At 39.1% G+C, this 17,915-nt stretch overlaps 1 protein-coding gene across 4 annotated transcripts in view; it reads left to right on the plus strand.

Annotated features, from left to right (window-relative positions):
- LOC123975836 (semaphorin-5B-like) overlaps window positions 1–12,521 on the plus strand; it is a 35,817-nt gene extending 23,296 nt beyond the window's left edge. For all 4 annotated transcript variants that reach the window (XM_046057630.1, XM_046057641.1, XM_046057636.1 and 1 more), the window contains 12 exons: window positions 35–242; window positions 985–1,102; window positions 1,346–1,530; window positions 1,769–1,912; window positions 2,066–2,213; window positions 3,021–3,246; window positions 4,810–5,031; window positions 5,121–5,291; window positions 6,806–6,955; window positions 7,290–7,325; window positions 8,875–9,086; window positions 9,284–12,521. In XM_046057630.1, the coding sequence (XP_045913586.1) occupies window positions 35–242; window positions 985–1,102; window positions 1,346–1,530; window positions 1,769–1,912; window positions 2,066–2,213; window positions 3,021–3,246; window positions 4,810–5,031; window positions 5,121–5,291; window positions 6,806–6,955; window positions 7,290–7,325; window positions 8,875–9,086; window positions 9,284–9,445 (1,982 nt within the window). In that variant the 3' untranslated portion in view covers window positions 9,446–12,521. The remainder of the gene's footprint in view (window positions 1–34; window positions 243–984; window positions 1,103–1,345; window positions 1,531–1,768; window positions 1,913–2,065; window positions 2,214–3,020; window positions 3,247–4,809; window positions 5,032–5,120; window positions 5,292–6,805; window positions 6,956–7,289; window positions 7,326–8,874; window positions 9,087–9,283) is intronic.
- Window positions 12,522–17,915: the final 5,394 nt, after the last annotated feature.

A 17,915-nucleotide genomic window follows, 5' to 3' on the forward strand; every position in this document is an offset into this window, starting at 1 on the left:
AGAACTTTTCTACTTGTTCATCTTGTCCAATCAGAATACGGCACCATCCTGAAAACTCTCTCCACAACCAATAAAAGCCTTCATGGCTGCTACCTGGAGGAGCTCAGGCTCCTCCCCGAAGGGCAAATCGGACCAATCAAGAGCCTGCAAATCCTCCACAATGACAGATCTTTGATTGTTGGGCTTGATGACAGACTGGTGAAGATCCCATTAGAGCGCTGCTCCAGCTATCCAGCTGAACGGTAACTGCAACGTCAGCTTCCAAGGCGATTTTTCAGATAACAATTAGCAGATTTATAAAACTTTTAGTCTTGTTTAAAAGGAGGAAGGAAACTATCAGTGATCTTGGACTTACAAACATATGAAAGTTATGACAACATAAATATGATAAAGTATAAATATTTTGTAATTTTTAAGTAAGCAAATGAAAATCCATTATCTGCAGTCGATCATTTAGTAAAAGTTGCAGTTTAAATCCGGTTTGCTGCTGAGTGTGCAAATGTACTAAATCAACTTGAAAATACTTAAATTGATTTATGAACTTAGTGCCGTTAAAGACACAAACACATGAGGGCGGCCAAGTCTGAAAGGCCCACAGTAAACGCTGACAAAGATGATTATGTTAAGAGCCCAGTTTATTTTCGCTGTGAACAAACTGCTTTTGAAACGTCAGTCTCCGAGCTGACATTACATAAGCAGGCATTTAATGAGTTTGTTGACAATAAATACACTAATAGAATATGTTGACAACCTTACATAATATTGTGTAATATATAGTAGTTTCTCTGTTTGAGTCCCTCTAGCAGCCGTCCTACTATAAACACAATAGAAGTTCTTTAATACAGAGAAACTATTGTACAGATATGCAGACTACTAGAGTTCTTGATGCCATTTTGAATTATTATTTCATAGCAAACAAGACTGTGTTGCAGAAAGACTTATTCAGCAACAATTACCTGACTAATTGTCTGCTACTTATATTAGTCAATGCATGGAAGCACGGGACCCTTACTGTGGCTGGGATCACAAACAGAAGCGCTGCACAACCATCGAGGAGAGCTCCAACATGAACCAGTGGACCCAAAACATCACTGAGTGCCCAGTAAGATGCGCACACATAGTCACACATAGGTGTATTTGTCTGGATAAACACTGTATTTGAAAATGCTTAGCTTTTTATCAAGTGCTCATAAGAAGTTCCTCTGTGGTGAATTTTTAAAGTTAATTATGATTTTTTTATCACATGGGGGGGGGGTATCTTCTGCAGCTTTATATTAAGTAATAATAAAGGCATCGAGCTGTAGATTTTAGACAAATTTGGTTTTTCATTTTATCTCCTCTGGAGGTGAGGAACCTGACACAGGATGGTGGTTTTGGTCCCTGGGCACCATGGCAATCTTGTAACCACAATGACGGCGAGGGCTCCATTAGTAGCTGTGTGTGTCGGTCCCGCTCGTGTGACGGACCCATGGCCCAGTGTGGTGGGATCCAATGTAAAGGCCCAACTATCCAGGTGGCAAACTGTTCCAGGTATAGTCTCTTTATGCAGATATTCACCCCTGACCCTCAACCACAGCAGTCTGAATAAATAATTTTGCGAGGCATGTACTGTGAAAACAAGGAGTAATCTTTATTACTTCAGAGATCCATGACCCTATACTGCTGATTTCAGAACACCAAATGTGGCTTAATAAATATGAAAATAGTAGAAAGAGAGGGCGTTATAAAGACTTTATTTACGTTTCCTCTCTCACGCTCTGTTCCTCAGGAACGGAGGCTGGACTCCCTGGTCTTCATGGGGTCAGTGCAGCAGCAGTTGTGGTATAGGATTTGAAGTAAGACAGCGGTCCTGCAACAACCCCTCGCCTCGCCATGGTGGTCGAATCTGTGTAGGCCAGGGTCGAGAGGAGAGGTGAGAAAGAATATGTTCACATCAGTTTCTGCACCAGGAGCCAGAAATGTCATCTATATGGCTTGAAATGTCATCAGCAGCCATCATTACTACATGAGAGTTAAAGTGACGCCCCTTCAGATAAGATTGACATCAGTGTCTCTGTGTTTCCAGGCTGTGCAATGAGAAAAAGCCTTGTCCCCTGCCAGTGTTGTGGACAGCCTGGGGCCCCTGGGCTCACTGCAGTGGTGAATGTGGAGGGGGGGTCCACTCAAGGACCAGAACCTGTGAGAATGGCAACAGCTGTCCTGGATGTTCCTTGGTACTGTAGTGCTTGTATATTTAAAAAAGGTTAAGATGTTGAAAAGCATGAGCAATATGTTTCTCTGCAGAGAATAAATTATTTACATAATAATAGATGCTTAAGACTTTCTTGCACGGGGACGGATTATTGGGTTATTAATGCCCTTGGGAGCATGAATGTGCTCAGTAAACTGTGTGGAGATTAACTGGCTAGACTATGGGACTTTGGCCTGTGTAGGGTGTAGACTGCCACACCTACTTCATTTACCTGCAGGTGCTGTGTGTTACAAAGAGGGTGTAACACACAGAGAGATTTACACTGTCCCTCCAAGAACCCATACTCACAAGAGCCCTGATCGACAAGTAGTAGTTGCTAGTGCTGTCAAAAGGACATGATCCCTCACTGGGCTCCCACCCACAAACAATTCCAATTGTGTTTTCTTGGAACCCACAACTGCTTCTCAGTGATTTGACCACTCAATCAGAACTGACTGTGAAGGCATCATTGTGTGTCTCTAGCCAGGAGCAGCCTTCCATGCGGCCTTAAGCTTTAAGCTTTGTTTCTTCACAGCCGCCAGAGTTTAAATAGTCCTATTAAACACTTAAATTAGCTGTATAATCCCTGCAGAAGAAATATTTGTGTTATTCATCAGTATGTGTTAAGGCAGCATTGTGGATCTGCAAGCTGTTCATAGTGAATAACTGAAACAGGGATGTTATGACTTTAGGAGATAAAGAAAAATGCAGTAGAACAGGCAGCAGTAGGTAGGTTTAGATTTTTCATTTGCATTAATGGTGATTTGCTTCCTCCATCCTGTTTTTCCAGGAGTACAAGGCCTGTAACCTGGAGGCCTGCCCTGAGGTGCGCCGCAACACCCCCTGGACCCCCTGGATGCCAGTCAACGTCAGTCAAGATGGGTCAAGGCAAGAGCAGAGATTCAGGTACACCTGCCGGGCGCTGCTTCCCGACCCCCAGCAGCTCCAGCTGAGTAAGAAGAAGGTGGAGACCCGGTTCTGCCCAAATGACGGGTCTGGAGCCTGCCAGACTGACTGTGAGTACTGGGAATGAACAGGGGACATTTAATTGAAACATCAGCTTAACAGCTCTTCTGCTTCTCATTTGTTGCTCTGCAGTGTTAGCAAATCACAAATGCAGCCATATTTCCCTCTTTTTTTCTGTCAGTTGCCAGCAGGTGTGCTTGATTGTTACCATGGAAACACAGCTGGAGTGGTAATTACCTGCTAGACTACTGGTGTAACCAGATGCCACCTTAAATTGGGGATAGGGTGGCAAAATTTAGGTTTAAAGTAATCTTTATTTTTGGATTAGTCTAAAAACAAAATTAATTCTGGTCTAACTCTTTAAGTAAGTAAGTTTATTTATATAGCTCCTTTCACAGGTCAAAGTCCCAGAGTGTTTTACAAGAGTTAAAAAATATCAATCTATTAACAGGCTAAAAATCAATGTTCTACCAACCTGTGGACAGTCTAAAACCATGATCACAAATCCTCCTGCTTCAGTGTGTGACTGTCCATATGCTGCTATTTAACACCACTGCACTATTTTAGGTCACTCTGTCTCGTTTTTATCGTTTTGCTTTTGTATACATTTATAATTGCTTCTATGTTGTTTTATTTATTTATCTATTTTGTGTTTATGCTGCACACTACCGAAGAGCTGCTAAAAAGATTTACATTTATTTGAGCGAAATAACAATAAAAATCTGTTATATTCTATTAATTTATTATACTTTATTCTCATCTGTATTTGTCGTTTTTTTAAACTTGTATATAATGCGACATCATAGCAAATGAGGGCAACCTCAATGGTTCTTCGAGTTTAAATAAAGGTTTGGAAAGAAATTAAATGTACTGTATCTGTAAAACCAGCTCAGTTGAACTGTCTGTGGTTGGTCTTTGTGCTGCTGGCAGCAGAGCTCCAAGTTTGCCACAATAAACACAGCTTGTCTCATGAAAAGCAGGATAGCCACACTGTATGTAGACATCAATGAGCAGATTGATTAAACATCACTGAACCGTCATGGGGAGGCCCACGTCCAGTTCCTCCATCCTTTAGAGAAATGCAGGCTTTTCCTTTCTCTTCATGGAATCAGGTTCAGTACAGAATTGGTATTTACTCCAAAATAGGTAAAGCTGACAAGGTGAAAATGTAATCGCTTGTCTACAGAAACATTTCTGCTGGCCTCATTGAAAGCCTCAGGAAGTACTCCTCATTCATATGTAAATCATTTGTGATTGTGGATGCCTATGCGTGTGTGGCAGGTGTACCGGGAAAAACTAGTTCATTTTAAAATGTGACCCACATTACGCCTTACTAATTAATGCTTCATAAGAGGCTGTCTGTCTCCTGAGGATGGTAAAAAGATAAAATCCTGCTGTCTGAACTCCATGGAAAATTTATAAGTTTTGATTTTCTGAGCAAGACACTCACTCAGCAGGGTGGATCTGAAGATATCACCATCAACTTTCACTCTTTTTTCTTTGAGTGAAAGTTTTTTAAGTCTTTTTTTTTCTCTTTCTCGCTGCTCCAGCACTTTGTTTATCATCTCAAATGGATTAGTAAAAATAATTATTGTGTTTTTGTGTATTTCCAGCTCTGGTTGAAGACTTGGTGAAGACCAGTGGGCGAACTCTGTCCCAGCCGCAAGGTGTGCGCTGGGGATCGTGGGAAACGTGGTCCAGCTGTTCTCAGAAGTGCTCCAGAGGCTTCAGAACCCGGAAACGTAGCTGCTCGACGGCAGAGGGCAGGACCAACCCCAGCGCCTGCGTAGGATCCCCAGTGGAATATCAGGAGTGCAACATTCAACCCTGCCCAGGTAACAGGGAGGTCCTGGCTGTCACTTTAGTTGCAATACCAGAATATGTACATTACATAAATCAGGTTTATTACGTGTGTGTGTTCCAGTGAGTGGAGCCTGGTCTTGCTGGTCCTCCTGGTCCCAGTGCTCAGCCACCTGTGGGGGCGGACACTACCAGCGAACTCGGATGTGCAGCAACCCGCCCCCTGCCATTGGAGGAGACATCTGTATAGGCCTGCACACTGAAGAGGCGCTCTGTAATACGCATGCCTGTGAAGGTATGACAGCATATGTATAGCTGCATTATGGAAAAGTTTCATCTAAAACCTTTTAATTGAATTATATTTAATGGCTCATAATGCATTAATAATATATACAAGCTCTCAGATTTGGCTGTGGTATAATTAATTAAGAAATTATTTAGCAAAATAGCTGACTGCTACGGCTGACTTTTTTGGTACTGCTACTGGAGACACCAAAAAATACTGATATTGTACTGACATTGACTTTAATAGTAGTGGACAACGTGAATAATTTTATGCTTTTGCATGCTGGTTATTTTAATTGACATTCTTTTCTGACCCTGTGTTCATTTTCATTTTGCTGTTTTGCTTTGTACTTTGTCACTTTGTTTCCAAAAGTGCTATACAAAGTTATTGTAATTTATCATAAGTGTTACACCATAAATACACTCCACAGATGGACACTGTCTCCACAGATTAAATAATGGTGTTTGTATGGACACTGATGGGAAATCTCCTCCACACAGCAAGTAGTGAATCAATATTTGGGTTGAGAAGGCAAACAATGTGGTTGTTAGAGACTATCCCTGCATGAATTGGCTGAAAGTCAGAAAACAAACAGTTGATAAAAAAGCCTCAGATTTTACCATTGACCACAACGGGGTGTGTAGCTTTATTTCTTTCAAATTTAAATGAAAGTAAAGACGTGGAAAGCAAATTTGGTGTAAAAAGCTTCTCATTTTACACTTGATAAGTAAACACAGTAACCCAGTAGGCACACAAGGAGGCTGAACTGTGACTGGCTGTTGGCTGGTGATGGCCGTTTTTACGTGGCCAACATTTCTCAACGTGCACACTGTTTGAATGAACAGTGTCCGTTTAAATATATCTCATTACAAGCAGATACTTCTTACTGCCTTTTTTGTCCTGTCAAGAACCACTTTTATGATGGAGGTTCAAAAAGGAACCCACTACAGTTACTGAGCCTTTTCCTAGAAAGCAGACATGGATTGGTCTGGTTACATAATCCCATTAAATTCTTGGTAAATACCTTTTTTCTTAGAATTTTGGTCGCTTTCTTTTAAAGTGGAGATATGTAATATTTATTGGCAGTTTCATGCTTATGCTGCATCTATACCACAGGAAACAGAAGATAGAATGAAACAGAAACAGATCCCAAAATATTATTGTATATTTAAAAAAAAGAATCTGCTCCATTTTCCAACAATCTAGCATTCACAATAACAAGAGATTTTTAGACATTATTTTTCTATTTCTATTTACTTTGTCTTTGTTTATTGAACAGAATGTGAAGTTTCAAATGTGCTTAAAAACAGGTTGTATGTATTGACACTAGAAGATCAAATTTGTGTCCCAAACCTGCTTGGAAAGTTAAAGAAATCAGCCTCCTGGATTTACAATAAAGCAATGGCGGTAAACCACACAGACAGAAAACCAATAAATGTTCTTGTGCCTTTGTATTATTTCAGTTTCTCTTTTTCAGTCTCGAGCTTTCATTCCTTCTGTCCACTCTTTTCTTTGGTCATCAGGTTGGGGTGAATGGACAGAGTGGGGGGACTGTGATGAGGAGGGTCTGCAGCATCGCACTCGTCGCTGTGGTGAGGACCAGGAGGCTGAGGCCCGTCTCTGCCAGGGCAACATCACCCAGTCTAGGCAGTGCCAGCCTCATGAGGTGCCAGGTAAGCACATGCTTTTATTAGTAAATTGCTGGAACAAGTTTTCTGCAAATAGTCTGCAGACTGCTGCTGATATAAACTGGAAAAATCCAGTTAGTCATACAAATGTTTAATCAGACAGTGAATGCTGACTTGTTCACTCCGTGTAGAAATTAAAATAAATAATGATTTAAAGGAGATGTCAGCATTCTGCCTACTTCCAGAACAGTGAAGCCTTTGAGAGAAATTAATTGGTCTTGTCATTTTTGTTGTTTGATCTTTTGGAGCTGCAGTGATTTTACTTCACTACATTTTTTTCTCTCTCTGTTTTCATTTCTGTCTGTCCGTCTCTCCCCAGTCATTTTACCCGGACAGGAGGACACGAGCTGTGGAAGTGAGTAAGAATAAGTGATGTCTCTTAAATGATTATACTTTGTTCCCATCTCACACACACCTCCTGTATATGTGGGCTCCTCTGTTTTATGCCTTCAATCTCCTGTTATATCCAGAGTAAATCTATTTTATGTTTAATTTCAGTCTCTGAAAATGTAGCAACATCTAGTTATTGTTGCAAAGTTACAAAGTTATTGGCAGTTGGTAACATATTGACTTTTGCTTGTGGCCTCAGACTGGGCAAACTGTAGAGTCAGAATTGCCCTTTTGATGAAGTCAGATAGCAGCTACACAGTGACATCAAGTCCCAGTATAATGAAGGTTTCTCCTTCACTGCCAGATCCCTGAAATGTTGTCTAGAGCCACCATTAAGATTTCCCTGGTATTGACACCTCTGATAAACGTTTGATTTGCTGTGGATATTCATGGCCTCCAGTGGATGATGTTTGCCCACTCGTGAAAGTACCATCAGTCCACAATTTCTGCTGTACACAATAAATGTCAACATCTCATTTTAAAAAGGTTATGATCTTTCCTGTAGTGCCCCCCTGAAGTAAAATGGTCAATTTTGAATTGCATTGACCGTCCACTCTGGCTATCCATACTTGAGGTCTCCATTATGATAGTTTGTCATTCAACACGGTCATGCTTTCCAGAGGATCTCTACCCAAATTGGTCGATAAAGTGACCCTTCTTCTAGTGCCATTTTTAGACCATATGATCGACTTTGTGTACCATATAATGAATTTGGATGAAGTTTATGGTGAATATTCATGGTCCCCTGAGGATGAACCCCATTGCTTTGATCATTTCATCATGTTATAGGCTGATTGCCATGTTATTTGTTGAGCACATTCAGGTTCCTCAGAGGAAGAACCTTAAGCTGATAAGTTGACTGAATTGCCATTTTGTTTCCACTTCATTATTTAGTCTAAAATTGCGTCATGTTAGCTGTTTGCGAGGGATTGTTATTGTCCCTAACCAATCAGTAATGACCAATTTATCTGTCTCATATAGGTCATTTTTATTATTTCGCCCATTCCTGACTACAAACCTCTTATTGGCTCAGTTGTGTTTCCATCCAGTGAAACAGCTGCCAATGAGCACATCACCAAGTCTATTTGAACCACTAAAACATAAATGAGATGTTCAGCTATTCAGAGGTTTCAGAGGAACCAGACTAGGAAAACCTTTTAAAGTTGTTCATTCAATGACTTGTTGAGTGTAATGAAGAATTTAGCCTCCAACGGCCTCTTGCATAACAGGAGTTTTCATCTTGTTACACAGAAGCATTATGTTTCTAAAGCCTGCCCTCAAATCTGCCTCATTCCAGCTCAAAGGTTTACACCACCTGCTACATAGACTCCTCGGGGTTATATCATATCTATAATCTCCTTGCTGCAAATGTTAATTGTTTCAGCTAATTTCTCCACATGATCCGAACCCAGTCCCTATCAACAACAATTAGTCTACATGTTTCAATCTTCAGTGCCCCCATTTGTCTCATCTTCTCTCTTTCCCTTCTTCCCCTCCAACCCCTCTGTTCCCAGCCTTTACTTTGTTCCAGTTGGTAGCTGTGGGCTCAGCCAGTTTCTTTGCCGCAGCGTTACTGTCAGCGCTTGCCTACTCCTACTGCCACCACCTGAACCGACCATCAGCAGAGTCATCAGTCATCCACCCCAGCACACCCAACCACCTCACCTACAACAAGCGGGGCAACGCCACGCCAAAGAATGAGAAGTACATCCCCATGGAGTTTAAGGTGGGCTGGTTCAATTGTTTGTCATTATATACCTAAATTGTAGGAACAATTGTCTTTATTAGACAGTTAAAGAAGAGAGAGACAAGTAAAAGTGAGGAAGAAATGTGACAAAGTAACTGAAGTCTTAGTTTTGGAATGGTGATTATTTTTGTGCCTTTTATCTGACAAAAACTTTTCTAAATGTTTCCACACTACAGACGCTAAACAAGAACAATCTCCACGTAAACGATGAGACGTGCAACCACTTCCCCTCACCGCTGCCCTCCAGCAATATGTTCACCACAACCTACTACCCTCCCAGCCTGAGCAAGTATGACTTCCACCCAGACTCCCCCTGCAGGACCTACATGCACAGCTGAGGGGAGGCCAGGCTCTAAAAGCAAACCAAGTTCTCATTCAAAACATTTCAAAAGATTTTGATAGATTGTACTGTCGGTCAAGAAAGACACCAAAATCATTCTTGTGTTGCAGTCTAATTTGTAGATCTGTTAATGAAATCTTAAAAGCTTGGTTAACCCAAATTGCATCCTTTTCTGATATCTTGCCATGCAGATAGTTTCTGTTTTATTTGCCCAGGTTTTGAGAAATCTCAATGTTTTATGGTATTGACCGAAACTAGAAGAAATTCAGCACCAACATCTCTTTCCAAAAACAGTGTTTCCTTTATTCTGGATACTCCACAGACCTCCTTGCAAACAGTTTAGTAGGGGCCATTTCTTCAGAAGAAAGTTGTTCCAGTTTACCAACTCTGTGTAGATACTCTATGAAATTTATGGCTCTTAATTACATATGTAAAATGTTTTACATCATAAGTTTTAAATTTTCTAAGTTGCTACAGCATGCAGAGTTTAAGGCTTAGAGCATGCACCATATCCACCACATACAATCAAATTATACGCACATGCTATCGCGTCCAACACTTAGGCTGGCACTGTGGAAAAACGTTTGTTAGCCATCTGAAGGTTTAGTCACATTAGCCTTCCATACAACAAAATTCCCACCTTCACTGAACACGGAAAGCACACTAGTCTATGAGTATGATGCTGCAGTTTGGATTCTGGTCACGTAATATTCTACAAGATGGTGGACTACGGTGTAAATTCACAGGACAAACTTGAACTAAATTCAAATGAAACCAGCACCTACAGTACAGGTGTCCCCTTCTACTTACATAACCCACCCTGAGGTTCTCTGTGTGTGCTCAGGGCATTGTGGAAGCAGGGTAGGACCCAGAGCTCAAGGCTTTCAGACATTGTATGTACCTGGATATCCACCGGACTGAGAAGAGACTCATCTGATGGTTATTGCTTTCGGGCATTTTTGGCATGTGAGGACTCATTACTACGGTATCTTGCTTGGACACTAGTTAAGTGTGGGCTGTCATCAGTAAAGGCTGATATCTATGAGTAAAAACCACACATTTCATGCTTCACAGCATGTGAATGGAGCAAAGAAATTAACAGAGTTGAAGATTTCTGGCGTATTTGCTTTAATTTTTATGTTTAGCAGAGTCCACATTGGAAAACAACACTGACGAGGACATTTTTGACACACCTCGCTATGTACTGTACATTGTTGAAAATGTAAGGTTGTCAACTGTTCTGTCAGCAGGTTATATGAATTATTTTAGGGGTGTTCACAGATGTCACCATATCTGTATCTGCTGAAAACAAAATGATTTGATTTTGTAAATATATGGGGCATTTTTCAGTGTTTCAGTCACACTCCTATTTTCCATCAGGAGTGTTAATGCATTATGGTTATTGTTAAAAATTACCCAATATAATACAGCTATGTCTGTATTATCTTTCATGAACACGCCATAAATCAGCCATAGGCTTTTTTAAAGGATTTCACACTTTCAACTGTAGTGCCATGCAAGAAACTCTCAAGTCTCTACATTTTGTTTTATAATGTACTGAAATGAATGGAAATCAAAGGCTGCCCAAAAGCAGGAGAAACATCTATCAGACTTTTAAATGCAGAAAATGTTATGCAGCAAGGTAATAAGTTCTGATTAGCTATGCTAAACATAAAGTGCACTAAATGTTTTTTTCTTACATTTCTGAATACAAGTAATAGTGAGCAAATTTGGAGAGAACTAAAAAACACTTTATTTGGACTTTTTACACTCTTTCATGTTCCTCCAGGTGCTCCAGTTTGCTTCCACAGTCCAAAAACATGCAGGTGAACTAGATACTCTAAAATGAGTGTGAATGACTGTCTACATGTATTGCGTATGAGGTATAAATGCTCACAGAGTGTGACATTACCTGGATAACTGGTGCTTGTATGAAAATGTTTTTCACATTCCTGTTGCTTGTTTCTGTGCATTATGTAGGCATTATACTTACAAGAGTGTTACATGTTCCCAGTGACGTACACATTTGGTAATGCCTTTGTTTTAGGGGTCCATAATTTCTGAAGAAAACAATGTAATTTAAAAGAAATTATAGGGGAAAATAGGAATGTCCTTGATGGAATTGCTTCATTTAAAGCTAAGTAAATACATTTCATATATTCATTCATTTTCCCTCCACTATTAGAAACTTTATTCTCCATGTATGTTGAATACACCTGCCCGCTGTAAACTGTCTAAAGGACTCTTGAGGTTAGGCAAATAATTGGAAGTGTACCAATTGAACATAATCTCTGTTTTCCCTTGAAAATTATTCTGAAATTACACGTTTTCTACTGCTGACAGCCCAAAGTAGTAGGCTATTAAAGCAACTACGTGCTTAAAAAAGACTCTGCACGCCTTACCTTTATGAATCTACACATAGGGGCTTTAAATAATATTTGTCCTTTAAAACAAGTTCAAAATGCTGTCGTTTAGGTTTCCTGTCACATTTCAGGACAGTGTTAATATTTAAGTTACTCCGTGCTGTAAAATATATATTGCATATTGTGTTTCCAAACTGTAAATACCAAGAAATGTATTCAGGTGTTTCTCACAACTTGCAGTGTAATGTAGCATGAAACAAACAGCCCTGATGATAGGTGTTCATGTTTGGGTGCTTGCGTATGAGTGACTGCATGGGCTGACACTTACATCAATAAACAGTACATGTTTGTGTAAACTGTACAAATATGGTTGTATGTATTTGGCCTAAATGATGGGAATATTCATTTTCAATGACAGAAAAGGTTGTGTTTTGTATTCAAAAGCCTCGACAGCCTTTTTGCTGTGAAGTTGGAAAAACCATTGCACATTGGATACAGAATATCTTCACAATTTGTCAGTGGATCCATAAATGGATTTGTTTTGTTCGCAAAAGACACTTCTGCTGAATATCATTTATGTGAATATGATTTATGTGAATTTGACTTAACACTGCCTTTTGGACACTGTGAACTTTTGGTACTTTATATTTTTGTATAATGTGCACTGTAAAAAAAAACAAAACAAACAAAATAAATCAATTTTGGTGCCAATGTTTTGGTTATCCATGCTAAAAGCTTAACCACATTTTCACATATATATTTTGACTTTCCTAATCACAAATATTCTCAAAAATATTGTACACTTGCATAGTATCTTTAACTATCTTAACAATCTTGGATGAAGACAACTTATAGTGTTTAAAAGCATAATCAAGTATATTAAGGGTAGTAAAACATACCTCACTGATAACACATTTCAAAAGAATAAAGAAAATATTCATGGTTGAGAAACTTTAACAGTTTTACAATTCCAAGAAATAACAAAGATGTACGGTACACTGCCAGTAGCTTTTTTTTGTCCAGTCAGACGTTGTTTACAGTGGTTTTATTTTTTTCTTTTAAGTGGTTTGGCTGATACAGGAGCAGGAGGACAACCGTTACAAGGTGCTCTCCTTAGTGACTTCACTCCCTCAACTTCCTTTGTGTCTTTAATAATTAACGTTGCTTGACAGAAGACAGGCATGCAGGTAAGTCAACAGGTCCACAAGATTTTCCTGTGTACCATAGTGATTGTGTTTCTATTTTTCATGTAGGTGGGTCAAGAGATCTTTACAGATGAATAATAGAAGCAATGGAAGCACCTGGTGAAGGTAATGGCGGTTTGAATAGATGTAACTAGAAAAAGTAGTTGTTTATTTATTTACATTAGATAATTTATCATTTAAATTTGCACACTAGCCCACCGATGTCCCACTTGGGGCTAGTTTTCCCACATGGGCCCCACCTTATCAAATCTATAGTGGCTATAATGCAAATAAATGCAAAGTACCTCAGTACCTTATGTGGTACCTAGGCAAGAGTGCACATGGACACCACTTAGCCCTTTGGCCCCATAGGCCACATAGGCACTCATGGAGCCCACGCGGACATAATGCTGCGATATAAATGTCTTTAAATGGGTGATTTCAGAAGAAGGTGGAACAGAATTAGATCTCTCGATTGTCCAGTGTTAATTTACTGCTGTCTTTAGCTGACAGTGAGTTTAATGAGATAAAAGGCACTGCTAGGCTCACTTCTTGAAAATCCTGCCATGGTTGATGCTGCAATCCTGTTTGTGTTTCCACTCTACACTCGGGTCAGCAGCACAGCCTGATCACGACACTAAACAGCTGGTCCCTTGGTAGAAAAGCCACACCTCACTGCCTGAAGGTACACAACACATACCTGTATAATTAGCAGAGTAAAACACTGCTGAATACACACATGAAACTATGTTTTTCTGCCTGTGTATGTGTTGAAGTGGACTTGTGACCTGTCCTGCATGTATTTCTGTATTTGACACATTGCATGTTGTGATAGACTCCAGTCTTGTATGGACACTAAAGCTAACTCACTTAAGTATTTTTAATATCTATTTTATGAAAGGTGGATGATGGATGACTAAAAAACAGTGTCTACCCATCTACTGCCAAGTATTTTAAACCAATTTGTTTTCACGTCATTGCTCTGAACAGACTGCACTCCAGCGTTTCTTGTTCATAGTCCAGTGAGCAGCACTGTTCTGCTATCTGGGAGTTGAATCTGCTGGTAAAACCACTGGGTCACTCATGCATTATATTTATTTATTTATTTATCTGAATGTCTTTTTTCCCTGCCATTTAGCAACTGGAAAAAACTGGAGCAAAAGTCCATAAATATTACACATAGAACAGAAGATGTATTTGAATTCATAAAGGCAGTTTGCTTGTTTCATGCTGCACATAAAACTCAATATCTTAATTTAATTAGAAAGGGTCAGTCACCAAGTATAAGTTCAGTCTTATTCTCAGCACCATGGTGTGTTTTTTAAAATTCCTTATAAATTGTTTCTGGAGAAAAAAGTGAGGAGATCATGAAGGTTTTTACAAAATCACTAAAGCTGGTGATACACTGTACGATTTCTTTAGAGTCAGACTGAAGTACAGCTTCGTTTGGAATTATTTGCCGTACAGTGTACAGTGGGGAGTGAGGACCGATAAACTGCTCCAGAACGGCTGATAGACGCTACCATCAGGAATTTGGGTTGGCTGATGTCAGGTTCTCACACAGTTGAAGCAGAGCGAGAACTGACTATTTTCAATAGCCAAAAGGGTCCACAGGGGCTAACAGACCTTTTAAATTTCTATTTACATGTACAAGGTGAGCTTTCAGGTTGTGGCTTGACGATCGGACCATACAGTGTGAACACATAAAATGTGAGCTTTGGCTTTACATCACAGACGATTTACTTGTACAGTAGGAGTTGGAATTAAACAATAACATTTCTAAGATCTGACTGTGTGTGTCAGGCTCATATCATTAGGATTCATTCTCTGGGGACGATGACTGTCTGCACAACATTTCATGGCAATCCATTGAATAGTTACTGAAATATTTCAGTCTGGACCAAAGTGGTGGCCCAACTGACAGACCATGGCTAAAAAGGAAGAAAAACAACTTAATCCTCCCACTTTAAACATGGTTAATCCACCAGATGCACAAGATTTGCCTGATCAAAGTATGTCTGAACACTGAAGACATAATAATCCCATGAAACAAAGTGGGTAATTTTCTTATTTGACAGATATAAAAGTGCTGAGAGTCACAGAGAGCTGCATGACATTTGTCGCTTCTAGGTCTCCATATGTCACATGCTTCTTCTGCATAAGCCACAAATACAGTTTCTTTTTACTTTCGTTTGTTGTGCAAGTGGACCATGATATTTTTGTCCATGAGAAAGTGCTTCATATGTGGACCATTCCTACATGTACACAGGTTCAACTGACTACATGGGGGAGATGGCTATATAAAGCATAGTGACAAAGATATTTTGAGGCTGTCCATGTAGCTTTTTTGTCGGACAGGTGAGTGCAGAGAAACTCTTGCAGAAAAAGCAAACCAAAGATGTGGACCACTTACTCTCGCCTGAGATCGCCTGATCAACCGCAAAGTGTTCTTGGTTATTTTTGCACACCGGAAGGGTTGGAAAAGAAAAACCATAGGTACAAGGCGCTCTAGCTGGCATTGCAGCTTCTCAAAAGGCAGATGTAAAATATGTCTAGTTATATTTCTGCAGGGCTTCTTGACATGGAAGACCATTTCTGCACCACAGACAAAACAATAATGGTCTCCCAATTCATAGTCTGGATTGTTAGAATGATGCAGGCAATGAAGGTCCTTCTGAATGCTCGACAACTCCTGCTCATCTTCCACAATAAGATGCACTCCACTGTTTGAGCACTCCTAATCAACTCACAAAGTCAACTTTCATGCTATCACACCTATATTCAATAGTTCCACTGTTTTAGTTTTGAGACAATATTTCAAAGGTTACCACAGGAAGTGTAAATGTCTAAAGAAGCAGAGAGCCGCCATTGTGCTTGTAATTTGTTCCTCAAGAAGGTAAAGTATATTTTTATCTTAGCATAACAAAATTGTTTTCTTGTCATAACCAATTAATTATCTCAAGAAAATATAGGGTCATTTCAATGAGAATGGAAATATAATCTTGTCATCTAAGAAGTCTTGTTGTTTTCCTGAGAAAACAAGATGATTATCAAGAGAAAATAGAAAGGATGTAATTCTGCAATTAATTGATAAATCGTTTAGTCTATAATGTATGAGTCCAATGTGACTTATTCGTTTTTATAGTTTATAGTACAGTATACAACATCACCCTCTAGACCTGCATTTGTTTTTATAGTTAATTGTCTTGTTTTGGTTGACCAAGAGTCCAAATATAAAATGTTATAAACAGTCCAAATTATAAAAAGAGAGAAAAGCTGAAAATCTTACTTTTTGAGAGGCAGTTAAAAGCATTTACTTGGTATTTTTGCTTGAAAAATTAAAAATCATTAATAAATTATCATAATAACTGACAATTATTTAGAATTAACTAACATATTAAATGACTAATTGTTTCAGCTATACTCTCAAGTTCCTACAACCCAAAAGGCAAATCACAATTCATAGTTAAATACGCCAAAATATGAGCAGCAGGACATCTTGAGATAATGAAAACACGATTGCAGCCATATCCACTCTTGGCTTCTGTGGATGCCAGTGGTAAGTCTGAAACAAACTCCACCATACCTGAGTTTAATACAGTGGTGGTATTTCACATAAAATCACATGATGGACAGCAGTGCACCAGGTTAAATGTAATGTGCTTTATATCAACATATGTATTTGCCAACACAGCCGGTTGATTATTTACACGCTTCAGGGGTATTTTCAATGATCTAGTTTGTGTGTATTTATCATTTGAAATGTGTCTGTCAACATGATATTTCACTCTTGCACAATATATTGTGGGATATTGATGTTTAGGTCTAAATATTACAAATCAGAAACATCAATAATCCACTATTCCTACACAACAAAAGTGAAAGTTTAAACCCCAAACATGATAGTAGAAGCCTGGCTGTTGAAGGTAGAAATACACTGTATTCTTCAATAGGATGCATCATTTCAGGTGTCTGTGGATCAACATCACCCTCTAGACCTGCAGCAGTGAAAACACACTTTACACTTTAACACATTCCCAGTTGCTTTAATTTTGATAATGCTGCCATCTGCTGGGCAAAATGGGAGATGAGTTTCCTGAAGGAAAGAACATGCTGTATTGTGTTGGTACATTACTAACATTAATATCAATTACTATAATAAAGACACCTTCAAGGCTTAAGTGCTAATTCTTTACTCACTACTTTTTCAAAGCAGCACATATTTGTTTGTTTAATTAAAACATACTGTATGGTTGTTATTGCTTTATTTGGACTCCTGTGAGCTATGTATTTCATGTCCTATTGAAATTATATTCAAACACAGAAATGCATGCTGACTTTGGGAAGCATTTATTGGGAATTAATTGGTTGCAATCCAGACTCCTAAGGTCTAAAGGAAGATTTTTTACAGTCCACTGTCCACAGCACATCTAGCCACACACACAAAGAAGGTGCTGGAAGTGTTGTGGACTGATGAAACAATGATTCTTTGGCCACACTCACAAGCAGTATGTCTGGGGAAAATAGGATGTGTACAAAGCTTTTAAATAAAAGAACTTGGCAAACATTAAGCATGAGGATGGATCTGACATAAGGGGACAAAGAACAATGCAGCTCAGCACACACACTGCAGCACGAGGATACTAAAGCTACACAGAGTATTTACTTTTTTAGACTTGTCTTTGCCTTTTTGTTCTTGTGAATTTATGGATAATTATCTAAATAATAATCTAAAATATCTCAGATAACAACTTTACTTTTTGGGTGACTTTAACCTTTGACAACGGGTGTCAAATCGACATTGTTTCGTTTTAAAGGCTCACAAGCCAAAACGTTTGGGAACCACTGACTTAAGATAACCAACAAGACAACAACATACAATATTGGATGTTTTTTCTTCATTTGCTTACAATAAATTGTA

This window comes from Micropterus dolomieu, linkage group LG01 (assembly GCF_021292245.1).
Source record: "Micropterus dolomieu isolate WLL.071019.BEF.003 ecotype Adirondacks linkage group LG01, ASM2129224v1, whole genome shotgun sequence".
In the NCBI taxonomy this organism is placed as follows: domain Eukaryota; kingdom Metazoa; phylum Chordata; class Actinopteri; order Centrarchiformes; family Centrarchidae; genus Micropterus; species Micropterus dolomieu.